Source organism: Castor canadensis, chromosome 19, assembly GCF_047511655.1.
Source record: "Castor canadensis chromosome 19, mCasCan1.hap1v2, whole genome shotgun sequence".
NCBI classification, from domain to species: domain Eukaryota; kingdom Metazoa; phylum Chordata; class Mammalia; order Rodentia; family Castoridae; genus Castor; species Castor canadensis.
In genome coordinates this window covers 31334974-31348237 of record NC_133404.1, presented here as the reverse complement: position 1 = coordinate 31348237, position 13264 = coordinate 31334974, and the positions used below count along the sequence as shown (strand labels likewise).

Below are 13264 nucleotides of genomic sequence, written 5' to 3'. Positions count from 1 at the left end.
CTTCCTTCCTCAAGCTCATGGTTTATGGAATGATATAAGCAGTGGCTGTGCCATTGTTTGTCATGATCCCCTGGTTTCTGGCTATTCTAACTTTAGGTCCAGAACTATCTCATAATCATTCAAAAGAAATTACACCCTCAGCTTTTCTAGAAATGCTTGAACCTGAAAAGGCAACAAATAAAACACAGATTTTGTAAACCATAGATCAGTTGGGCTAACACATTATACAATTGCATTTCAAATACACACAGCCCGAGTGGTCAAGACATCAGAGCTCTTGCCAGATTTGATCAAGTTATTATGTAGAGTAATTTCCCTTTAGCCCAAAAATGAAGTGGCCTCCTCTCTCTCTCTCTCTCTCTCTCTCTCATTCTGTCTCTCTTTCATTCCCCTCCCTTCCTCCTTCTTCCTTCCTTTCTTCCATTCTTTCTTTCTTTTTTCAATTTTTAAAATTTTTCTGAGACAGGGTCTCACTGTGTAGCCCAGACTGGCCCCCAACTTGAAATCCTCTTGCTTCAGCCTCCCAAGTACTGGGATTACAGGCATGTACCACCATGCCTGGCCCTCTCATCTTTCTTACATGATGTTTTAAATGACAACCATAATAAGAATGAATAAAAAGGCAGTGAGCCATAACAATGAAGGAAGCACCAAGCTTAAAAGTGCTTTGAGATGAAGGGTGTGTCCCACTTGGGGACATGTGGGGACTGTGCACCTTTCTAAGGAAAGTGATTTGTTTTTCCAGGCTAGGGATTGAACCAGCACATACTCTACCTCTCTGCTATGTCCCAAACCCCATTATTTCTTTTGAATCATCCTTACTTTCTTTCCCTAGAGGGTCTCTATTCTGTCTACCAAATCCCAAGAGAAAAACTTTGCCAGCCAATGTGAATAGATAACAGATATTTTTTCAATAGAGTGGATTTTGTTTTGCTTTGTTGATTAAATCAGGAAAGTCTAGCTGGGCATGGTGGTACACTTCTGTAATCGCTGCACTTGAGATACTGAGTCAAGAGGATTGTGAGTTCCAGGCCAGCCTGGGCTACATAGCAAGACTCTGTCTCAAAAACGAAGAAATGAACAAACTACAACAACACAACAGAACCCAGAAAAGCCTGAGATAAAAATAACCATATGAAGATAAAGTGAGTTTCCCAGGGCTTTGTGCAGCCTACAGGGGCCTCACCCATACCAGCACCCGGCTCGGGCCCAAATTCCCACTTCACTAGATCATCTGGACATCAACCTCTAAGGCTGGATGAACTGAACTCACTTGAACCCTTTGCCACGATTTCTTACATCTTCTTTCTACAGTCTGATGACTGTGCAGTGAGAGCCTATCTTCCTGGAGGGAAAAAATGTAATCACACCACTGCATGTGGCTCACGATGGCCCCAACATGACATGGAATAGGACTGTCCCTGCATTCCCATTTTGAAATGGCACAAGACTCCCCAAGAAAATGGGGACTATGTGAGCCTGTGACAAAGAGCCTGGGCCCTGGGCAGAAAGCTTTTCCTTATAACTGCAGCAGCCTGCATAGGGGACCGGCTTGCCCAGGGCTTCTGAGAATAAAGGCAAATAAAGAGAAAAGTCACAGTTGGGTGGAGGAGGACACTGTTTATGAATGTTGACAGTGTCTGCTGAGGTTTCACAGACCTCCTTGTGACACCCTGCTGCTTGTCAGCACACAGGGTAGCCTGCTTAGTGGCAGGGGCAGGGAGCTTCCTCTTCACAAATGAGCAAGTCAAATGTTTACTTCTTGCTAAACCTAAACCCTTGCCCACATTGACAGGACAACCAACCAGAATAAGAGGGCAGATCTTTCAAAATTACACCAGCACTGGTCTAGGGTCTCCCTGTGGGTCCCACCTTATCCCCAGCAAATCTGGGATCTTCAGGTCTCTACAGGGTGGCAAATAGAGCAGACCCTCTGGCTTGTTTTCTGGGTTTGTGTGTGTGCTTGTTGTTTTGTTTTGTTGGTAGTACTGGGGTTTGAACTCAGGACCTCACACTTGCTAGGCAGTTGCTCTACCACTTAAGCCATATCCTCAGCCCTTTTTGTGTTTTAGCCATTTTTCAGGTAGGATCTGGTGGTTTTGCCTGCAACTAGTCTCAGATCACATCCTGAGTGGCTGGGATTACAGTTACTGCACCTCCACACCTGGCTTATTGATTGGGATAGGGTCTTGTTAACATTTTCCTGGCTGGGCTCAAACTGCAATATTCCCTATCTTGGTCTCCCAGTTAGCTGGGATTATAAGTATGAACCACTACACCTGGCCTCTGTGTTTTTAATTAAAAAATACATTTAGATGTACAGAAAAGTACACCTTTGTTTCCCCCTGCTGTCCTTTTTCTGGTCCAAGACCCCATCCAGGACTCCACATCTCATTTAGTTAACCATTCCCTTAGGCTTCTCTTACTATGACTTAGACAGTTTTGAGGAGCACTGGCCACCTATTGTGTAGTTTGTCCCTCTGAGATTTTTCTGCTGCTTTTCTCATGATTGGACTTTACCACAGAGCTAAAGTGCCATTCTCACCATGGCATTTCAAGGGTACACACTATAGGCCTTGGTCACCTGACTGGGTGTCAGATGTATGTTAGACATCTTCACCATAAAGTTCTCCTTCTTAGCTTTTTACCCTGTACTCTTGGGAAGGAAGTAACTATGCACAGATCACACGGAAGGAATGGGGACTGAACTCCCCTCAAGGGCAGAGTAGGTACCTCTGCCAATCTGCAGGGTTTGGCCTTCCCTCCCCCACCCACTTACTCACCATGGAGTCATTTCTTCAGAGCCCTGAAGGTTCTGGGATGTTCGTTTTATACTTTGCGTGCTGGCTTGATTCCCTTTAAAGTCCATCTTGTCCTGAAACCTTCCCCACATCCTTTCCTATCTTGGGTGGTGCCTCCCTGATCCATCGTGACAGTCTCTCTGCTCCAAGGGAAAGGTACCACTGAGTCCACACTTCATGTTCTGTCACTGTGTGTTACCTGTAATGAAAGGTAGACTAAGGTGGGCATTTTTTTCTTTCTTTTGGTGGTACTGGGGTTTGTACTCAGGGCTTCATGTCTGCTAGGCATTCTGCTGCTTGAGCGACACCTCCAGCCCTTTTGCTCTGGCTTTTTTTGGAGCTAAGGTCTCATTTTTTTGGCCTGGGCAGACCTGGATTGCAATTCTCCAATTTTAAGTCTCCCACTGTTTCTGGGATGACAGGCATGTGTTCCCATGCCCAGTGTTTTTCTGTTGAGGTGGGACCTCACAAGCATTTTTGCCAAGGCAGGCCTGGAATTGGGATCCTCCCAATATCAGCCTCCTGTATACCTTGGAATGACAGGTGTACTGCCACTGCACCCAGCTATTGGTTGAGATGGGGTCTCGTGAAATTTTTGCTTAGCCTGGCCTGACCTCAAACTGCAATCCTTCCAATCTCAGTCTCCCAGGTAGCCAGTACTGCAGGTGGGAGCCATGGGAGCCCCGCAGGTGGCACTTTTTAAGTAACTTATTTTATATACAGTGGTCCTCCCTTACCTGGAGCCAGACCCTGGATGCCGGGATTTGTGGATACCTCTGAGTCCTAACACACTCTTTTCCTTTATGTCCCACCTAACTTATAAATTAGGCACAGTAAGAGATTAATGACAAGGACTCATATTAAAATAGAACAATTATAACAATATGCCATAATAAAAGTTATTTAAAACTCATGTTGACCTTGATCACCTGCCTGAGGCAGTGTGTGTCAGTCATCTCCACCAGAAAGTTCCTCTCTTGTTTATTTCTGGAAGTTTCCATTTAATATTTTTGGATTGTGGTTGACCTCAGTTAACTGAAGCCACCCATATGATTCTGTGCATGTCCCCTTGTCCTTCTCACCACATGCTATATTTCATTGATTCGAACAACTATTTTTAAAAAGAATGTTTTGGCCTCCTGACATTGGAAGACTGTCACAGTCAAGCACATGTCACATTTTGTTATTATAGAACAGTACTCCTACTTTTCTGGTGTTCCATACACTGACGCTTGACCTTCAGTCCCTGGGGCTGAGATTTGGTGACATGCATCACATCCTTTCTGGGCCACACACTCTGTCAGCATGGGAAACACCTGAACTTGCTTCTCTTGCATCATAGCTGCCAGGCAAGACCCTTGAAAGCCTCAGGGCTCTATCTGTGCTGCCTTAAATGTGGTGACAATATAGCTGGCCACATCCACAGTCCAACACCTGGGAAAAGCAGGTGAACCAGCCTGACCCGGACATGATGTGGGCTCCCGGGTGAGTAGAATATCAGCTCTGGACTGGATTTCAAGGACAGCTTTTAGTTCCTTTACATTCTGGGCAGAGGTTTTGGGGACACAGATCAGAAAGGGAAGGCTCTTTGGGACTGCCTTTTCTCATCTCTACCCTCGTATCCACTCACGGAGAAGCATGACACAAATCTGGAAAAACATCTGTAAACACTGGGGAGCCACACTTGGAATTCCAGCATCTACAGAGGCTCTCCTGGTGCCAGCCAGTTTGAAGAGCCATCCATCGGGTTCCTGACCTCTATGGTAATTTCTGTAATCATAGATGATTGTCCTGTGTGTCCTGGACTAGCCTTGTAAGTCTGCACCTCTGTGGGGTGCTCTGGACTGCTGGAAACTCCCCACTTCAGGTCCCACCCTGGGCCCCTGCCTCACACACTGTGCCTTCTGTCTGGGCAGGAAGATTTGCACCATCCTGGGTTTTCTCTCCTGTTGGCCATTTGCAAGAATAGCAAGACAGGGACTCATGAACTCAAAGGATCTGTGGAGATGAAATCTCAGCCCCTGAGTGAGATGGAAACATTACTGGGAAGCCACCAGGTGCATTTTGGGCAGCACCCTTCTGCTACCATCCCTCTCCCCAAGTCCACTAGCAAAGGCTATTTATTGTTACCTTTTCCCTGTCATGGTAGAACCTAATAGATATGGGAAAGAGTCAACTTAGCTAAAATCCCAATTTAATTATTGACCTGACTAAAAGACAGGGATGTTAGCCTGAGCTAAGTGACCTCCATGAATGCAATCCTTCTCAGAACTCAGCTGTTAGGCAGATTAAAAAGATGTTGAGGGAGAGGGTGATGGGAAAGACCATACTTTTAAAAAATTGTGATAAATATAATACCATCAAATTTTCTATCTTAACCCTTTTCAAGTGTACAATTCAGTGTCATTAAGCATGGTCACATTACTGTACAACCATCACCACTACTCATTCTAGAACTTTCCATCATCCCAAACTGAAACTTTGTGCCTCTTCAATAGTATTCTCCTTTGCCCTCTTGCCCCAACCCCGGCACCATTAGAATAAATTCACACTGTTGTTCAAGAGGTTTCTAGAACTTTCTCAACTTGCAGAACTGAAACTGTACCAACTCTGTACCAACTGGGCTTCCTATTTCCTGCTCTGTCTAGTCCCTAATAACTACTTTCTGCTTGTATGAATTGGCTACATTTGATTCCTCATGGAAGCAGAATCATGGAGTATTGGTTTTCGTGTGACTGGCTGATTTCACTTAGCATAACGCCCTCAAGGTTCGTTCATATTGCTGGGAGTGGGGTTCACCTCTAATTCTAGCACTAGGGCGGCAGACCCCAGCCTGGGCTAACAAGACCCTGTCTCAAAAAGAAAATACACGAGGTTCATTCATATTATAGCATGTGACAGGATCTTTTTATAAAGGCTAATTAATAATCTCTTGTACCTACTTACCACAGTTTCCGATGGACGCTTGGGTGGCTTCCATTTCTTGGCTCCTGTGAATACTGCAGCCATGTACATGGCTGTGCAACTATCTCTTTGAAATCCTGCCTTCAATTCCCGGTGTCTGCCCAAAAGTGGGATTATTGGATCATATGGCAATTCTGGATTTAATTGTTAAAGGAACTTCTGTGTTTTCTCTGACAGCTGTATTATTTTAAATTCCCACCAACAGGGTTTATAAGGAGTCCAGTCTCTCCTTATTTTCACCAACAGTCATTGTTTTCTGAATTTTAATAGCAGACACTTTAATGCATGTGACTTTCTATAGTTAGACTATAAAAATAATTAAGAAATTAACTTTGACCAATGTGTCATAGCTAGCCTGGCCATGGCACCATGCCTTGTTTTGTATGGCTTGAGTCTGCTGACAGACATGGCTTCCTGAAGGAAATAGAGCCCCCTGCACTCTTGGGGGCCAAGGGTGCTGGGGCGACAGAAGGGCTCTTCCTCTTTGATTCAATTTATTACAGAATATTCATCCTAGTTAATGGGATTCAGGATTATATTATCCAGTCTTAATTAAGCTAACCCTCAAATTAGAATCAAGAAATCTTCACAAAAACCCTGCAGATAGGCGATAACATGAATGATGCAAACCAGGAGGAAACAGATGAGTAATGCTTCACCCATCTCATACGAGCTCACATTCTCAGCTGCATTTTGATATAAAAACAATGACAAGTTCACAACACGCTGGTCCCCTAAAAAGGAAGGGATTAAGAATACCACCTGAAACATCAATTTTTGTCCTCTACCAACAATGAAGCCTACTGGGAGTGTGTACTGTGTGTCCAGACAGGATAATCTGTGTCCGGCTCACTGTGATACAAAGGAGTTTTCTTATTAACAGGGGCATGTGACCAAAAGTCTTTGGAAACAACCACTGTAGGCAGAGGACTGGGAATTGTGGTGTCACTGTCTTTCATTCGTGGTTTTTTCACTGAGCCACCAGTTTGGAAGAATGACTTAAAGGATACTGAGAGAGGGCTGGGGCTGGCGTTGGGGCAAGAGTCACGTGTGGAGAATAGAGGTTGACATTGCTAAGGCAGAGGGGGCTTTCACCAGCACCCCAAGAGTTCCCAAACTATGAATTAGGGCTGCAGTCAACCCTCAGTGCTCACCCCCACTTTTATGGTAGCATCTCCTCCATGGCTGCTTCCAAAAACTCCTCTTCTTTGACAAATGCAGTCTCTGGACCTCAGTTTCCTCATTTGTAGATGGACCAGCACCTATTCCTTTTCAGAAGGGAGGTGAGGTGCCTGGCATAGTGTCAAGGGGGACCCTAGGATGATTACTGGACTATGTTTAGAACCATGAAAATGGCACATGATGGGTTTATTATAAAAGTCATACTGGGTATAGAAAGAGATGAGCGCCAGCCCTAATTCTGTCCTCAAAGGATGACTGTGTCAGGAAGTTTTTATTTCCCTAAAAGCTGAGGGAAAAAATGAGACATCCTGATGTTTTTATATATTCCACCTGAGGGGGGGGGGGCGTCCCCAAGGCAGTATCTTTGTAAAGTCATTTTTAATGGCTGCATTATACTTTACCAATGGGTATCCTGTGCTTTATTTTACTTCCTGCCCTGCCAGGTCTTTTTTTTTTTAAATGCACTGCTGTAGATGGAACCCAGGGCCTTGTACGTGCTAGGCAAACCCTCTACCACTGAACCACTCCCCCAACTCCTAGGCCTCTTTTTGTCTCTGTAACTCTTCTTCCTCTTCTGCCTCTCAGCTCTAGATTTAGCTTCTCCTTTCATACAGAGCCTCTGGCCTGGATGATGTTGTAACCCAGGCTGGGGGTCTCAGTCACACAGGATGGCTCCAAGGTCCCTTCCAACCCTGTAGGTGAAGGGGAACATGTGATAGCTCTCTCTCTTCCTTTGTCACATCCCTCCATACACACCAAAGCTCGACTAGAGCCCAGCACAGAGACTGCACAAGTGTGTGCCTCATACATTTACAATGACTGATGGGTAAAAGATGGATGGAAGGATGGAAAGGGGAGGGAGAGAGGAAAAGATACAAAGCTAGAAAAAGAGAAAGAAAGAGGTGAGAGAAGGAAGGGAGAAAAGAAGGAAGGAGAAGAAAAGGAAAGAAGGAAGGGAGGGAAGGAGAGAGAAGGGAAGAAAGAAAAGAAGGAAGGAAGGTCTTTGCACATATGCCCAAGCCTCAATGTTTCGGACTATGGAAAGTTCTTTGGCTGGGCAAACTCCTGCTGATCTGCCAAGCGCCAAAGAGCCTCCTCCAATTGGGTGGTTTTTCTTAACCTTCATAGTAACCCTTTGAGGGAAGTCCTATTGTTACCACATTTCACATATGGGGGAGCCGAGGCTCAGCAAATTCTGATAGTTGGCCCAAACAGTAGTGGGTGGCAGAAGCCAGGTTTGGGCTCCTCTCTCTGGCCCCATGTCCTCACCTTCTGGCTTCTGAAGCCACCATTTTTACTCCCCACCTCCCCTTCAGGAGTGTGAAGTAGCGAGCAAGCCCTGAGCAGGGCTGGCACTTTGGGCTCCAGCAGCTTTTCTGGAAGAGAGGATGAAGGACTTCATGCATCCTGGTGCTAGCCCCAAGATTTCCTTCAGTTAGGGAAGAATTGGATCTTGGAAAACCAACCCAGAAGCTGCTGTACAGCCTTGGCAGATCTGAACAAATTCAGAGCAATCAGTGTCTCCCTGCCTTGGGCTCCCACTGTGAAACTGCCATGTGTCCCTTGCCAGCAGGTCTCCAAGGACATGGAGGCTGAAAGAGGGGGAGAGAGAATGAGGCAGAAAGCCTCTGCTTCTTTTGCAATTGGTGGGATTCAGGTGTTTTTGAGGCGTTATGGGCTGTGTGGACAATCAATGCCTTGCTGAGCTTGGTCAGAGCCCAGCTACAGCAATCTGCTGGTTTTCTCTTTGGGTACAGGCTATGCCCAGCTCTGCACCATTAGCACAAAAGGCTGCAATTCTGGCTGAGAGCTAAAGCCTATTGGGACAGCACAAGGCCCTGGCCCTCTGCAGTTCTGCACAGAACTGGTCTTCCCTTTGAAACAACCAGCCCTTCTGTCTTAGCAGCAAAAATGGTGGTGGCAGCCAGCCACCTGCAGTCTGCTGGTGCAGAACATTCTTGCTGCTTCTGACAGGTCCCAGGCTCACAAATGCTAATAAATGTCACTTTTGATAAATCTGCCTTACATGACTTTCTCAGATTAACATGGGTTCATTATAAATCCCCCCTATAAAGCCCCAACTATGTGCCAGGCACTGTGCCCAGTGGATCATCTCATCAAATGATGGTGAAATACTTGTGAGTGAGCTCATCTAATATTCATGAAAACTCCTCTGCTTTTCAACTGTCCCCATTGTACAGATGAGAAAACTGAGGCATACCATAGTTAAATGACATGTCTCACGTCCCCAGTGTAAGGTGCTACAGCCAGGTCTCAAATCCGGGTCTTTATGACCTCAAAGCTTGTGCCTTTCCCTGCACCACTATACTTGGGCTCTGTGCAATGCTCCCTCTATCTGACCTTCCCTCAACTCAGGTTCAGAACGACTTCCAGCTCTCGCTTAGTTTTGCAAAATGCCTCTGTCTGCAATGAGACACAGTGCTTGTGGCCTAGGACCCCAGGTGTGCCACGGGGGTCTGGGTGCTCATACAAAATACCTGGGTAATGTTGAGGATGGTGGCTCAGACTGTAATCCCAGCGAAGGCAGAGGGAAGAGGATCATGGTCTGAGGCCAGGCCCAGCAAAAGCACAAGACCCTGTCTGAAAAAGAAACTGATAAAAACAGAAGGAGGTGTGGTTCAAGAGGTAGAGAGCTTGCCTAGCAAGCTTGAGGCCAAGTTCAATCCCTAGCACCACAAAAAACAAAAACCAAAAAACCTGGAGACACTCTGGATGGTTTGTGCTTGAATTAGCATTCAGGTGTGCTAAATGCTTTGTCTTGTGACACACAGGACACACAGACGAACCCTTCAGCACTGCCAAGAGCAGCACAACACACCTCATTTCCCAAAGGCCTCAGGCTCTCGTGGTCCCCTCTACTGCTGCAGCTTCCTCTGCTGGCATGCCCAACCTTGCTTTTCCATCTGTCTCACCCATATTTCCACGGGCCTCAGCAGTCAAGGCTAGCTCAGATGTGCCTCCACAGGGCACCCCACCTTGACAGGTGCAACTCTGTGGGGTATTTGCATTGCGAGGCAGGGGCAATCTTGCAGGCTTCTTTGACACTGTAGAGCTAAGTTGAGGATCACAGAAGACCCCTGGTTGTGGAGCACAAGGGCTGGGCTTCAGGGACTCCCCTTGTGCTCTGTCAACTGAGGCAATCCACCTGCTTCTTCCTGCAGGAATTCTCCAAGCTGGGCCTGGGGACAGACACAGTGGTGGAGCTGCGAACTCTGCAGCTGCCTGTGGATTACAGGGAGGCAGAGAGGAGGGTCGCCAGACTCTGGGAAGATTTTCAACCACAAGTAAGTGATGGGTGGAGCGGTGGTAGGGCCAGGTGGCTGATGATGTGGTTAGGCTCAGGAACTATGAACTTTCTGGACCTGGCTCTAGGCAGATGCCTGGAGTATATCATGTCCCCAGGTCCTACCAATAATGTAAAGCCCTGACTGGTGTCGTAAGATTCTGTGTTTGTTTGTAAAAGCTTAAGCTGAAATATGGACTCAATCTGAAAAGAAAGTCTGGAGAGAGTGGAGGAGGAAAAGAAATGGAAGTAGTGTTTCAAGTCAGGATTCAAAGGTAGTTTCCACCTGAGGGAGGAGCCCTGGGCTAGGTCCCACACGGGCCTGTGCAGGACTGGTTAATTCTAAGGTAGGACTTCAGGCAAAGACCTGGGTGGGTGGTCTCCCCAGGGAGGAACCAGCTTCAAAGTATCATCTTAGTATAATTATTGTATTAAAAAAAACTTGTACAACTATTCCTAATTCTCCCCAAAGATGATATGAGATTAATAAAACTTACACCACTGAGCCTGTTAAGACAATGCCCCCAAATGTTTTGATAAAATACTCCGCAGCTATTTTTGAAAAGAGAAAAATCACCTCAAATAAATTCTAATACTATTTTATTGGACTGTTATTAACTTCCTTTATAAAAGTTTCATTAAAAAGATGTGTGATTCCACTAAAACACTAAGCCCCTTCTGTGGTCGCCTTAGATATGGGCTTGCTTCTGCACACCACCCCCAAGAAAGAGACTACACAGACTTGTGAGAACATTTTGAAATATAGAAGTATTTAAATATAAATACAACACAGTTTCTATTCAGCTGAAAGAGCCCAGCTGCTTTTCTTCCTACCATATTCATTAGGGAACACAGGCAGGGGGACCCTGGGGTTTCATGGTGGATTTGGGGCCTGAGATGTTTTGTACCCTGGAGCTGGACTCTCCCACAGTGTGGGCCTTCTGTACATTTGGTGTCCTGGTTTCCTGTGATCTTTCTGCTCTTGTGTGTGTTCATACAGCTTGCTGTGCACGTGGGCATGCACACCTCTGCCAAGGCCATCTTTCTGGAACAGTGCAGCAAGAACAGAGGCTACCAGGATGCTGACATACGGGGCTTCCGGCCAGAAGGTGGTGTGTGCCTCCCAGGTGGCCCAGAAGTGATGGTGTCGGTGGTCAGCATGAAGGCAGTTTGTAGGCGCCTTGACATTGAAGATGTGGAGGTGGCCTTTTCTGGAGATGCGGGCAGGTACACTCTGCAGGTGTCAAAGCACCGAGCAAGTAAGGCAGAGGGAAGCGCCCTCAGAGTTCCTTCTCCCCTCTAAAGACCATCCTACATTGTCTAGTTGGCCACTTGCTTGTGAGGTGGCCGCAGTCACCCTTCTTTGATGCAGACAGCACTGCTGCTCATGCCCCTGGCTAGCCTGAGGTCTCATTTCTGGAACCCCCAACCCCTAACAGGCTTTAGAACATTATAATGGGAAAAGAGAGGCAATTTTTCAGAACTGTGAACATTTTGTGGATGCTTTTTAATTTTAATTGTGGGGAGGGGGACTGAAGTTGTGAGTTAACTATGTAGCTTCAGCCCTAGATAAAGATTAATTCAACTTGCTTCTTCAAACTCTTAACTCCAGCTGGCATCTTCTCCTCTCTCGAAGGAATGAATGAATACAGGACTCGGTAAAGACACGAATGAGGAAGGGAGTCCTGGGACAAAGGTGTTTTGAACTAGTTGGTTGAACATAGTCCTTTTCTGTCTTGGCCACTGGCTGGCTTTGAGACCATGAGACCAAGAGTGTCCGTCTGGACTTGTTCTCAGCCCCATGTTCTTTCTGGTCTCTCTAGTGGCAGTTCTGCTTTGTGAATGACACATTGCTGTGTCTGCTTACATTTCACGGAGGTGAGAGGGTGTCTGAAAAGTAATGTGGCATTTCATGTGGCTGCAGGTATGTCTGTGATTATACCTACTACCTGTCTCTCCACCATGGAAATGGGCGTGCAGTGCTCATCCACGTCCCCCCGCTGTCACCGTGGCTTCCGGCCAGCCTGCTGGGAAAAGCCTTGCAAGTCATCATCCGGGAAATGCTGGAAGACAGTAGGGAAGCCCAAGCTCAAAGGCTAGTTGGCAGAAAACTTGAACCACATTGATGGGAGCCACGGGACACCAGTGGGGTTGTCTCCTCTAGAAGAAGTTAAATGTTTGAATTCTGTGTGTGGAGTTCAACTGTGCGGTGAGGGGCTTCTAAAAAATTGCTTGTAAAACAGTTTACACAGAAGGAAAAAAAAATTCTGAATTAGCCTAACAGAATCACAAAGAGTTATTTTATTGTCAGGAGAAGAACCTCTAAAAGAAAGATGTTTCATAAGGGATTAACTGACTTTAGTTACGGTTTTCATGACAATAAAATGAAATCCTAGTCATTTTTTTCCCCTTCTTGTGGTGGGGTTATATGATTCTGCTGGAATGCCAAAACCACAGACCTGTTTTTTCAGAGGTCATGGAAATATAGGTGCAGTCACTGCTTTAGGGTTCCATTCCTGGCCCCCTCACTTGTTATCTGGGTCCTGTGAGTGGCTTCAGGGCCACTGAGTCTCTGGTGTTCACTTTTTCCATCTCGCTTTTGCTACTCAGTTTAAGTTTTTAAGTGTACAGTTTGGTGGCTCTCAGTACAATGGTTGTTGTGCAATCATCACCCAACCCATTTCCAGAATTTTCTCATCATTTGAAACTGTACAAAAATGACCTATTCATTCTCTTCCCCATCCTGAGGCAACCACCATTCTACCCTCCATCTCTGTGACTTCCATGACTCTAGTCACCTCATCTAAGTGGAACCATACATTTTTGGCACTTAGCATAATGTTCGAAAGCTTCATCCATATTGTAGCATGCAACAGGATTCCGTTGTTTCTTAGGCTGAATAATATTCCATTAAATGTACATGTCACATTTGTTTTCTCCCTTCATTTATAGAGGAACACTTGTGTTGCTTCTACCTTCGGGCTATGGTTATTAAATGCTGCTACGACCATTG

General features: G+C 46.0%; 1 protein-coding gene across 2 annotated transcripts in view; it reads left to right on the top strand.

Moving 5' to 3' along the window:
* Positions 1 to 13264, top strand: part of Pgpep1l (pyroglutamyl-peptidase I like) — a 29813-nt gene extending 16549 nt beyond the window's left edge. The window contains exons 3-5 of one of the 2 annotated variants that reach the window (XM_020165435.2): positions 10130 to 10252; positions 11252 to 11510; positions 12176 to 13264. In XM_020165435.2, the coding sequence (XP_020021024.2) occupies positions 10130 to 10252; positions 11252 to 11510; positions 12176 to 12351 (558 nt within the window). In that variant the 3' untranslated portion in view covers positions 12352 to 13264. The remainder of the gene's footprint in view (positions 1 to 10129; positions 10253 to 11251; positions 11511 to 12175) is intronic. The other variant, XM_020165436.2, reaches the window with a different exon arrangement.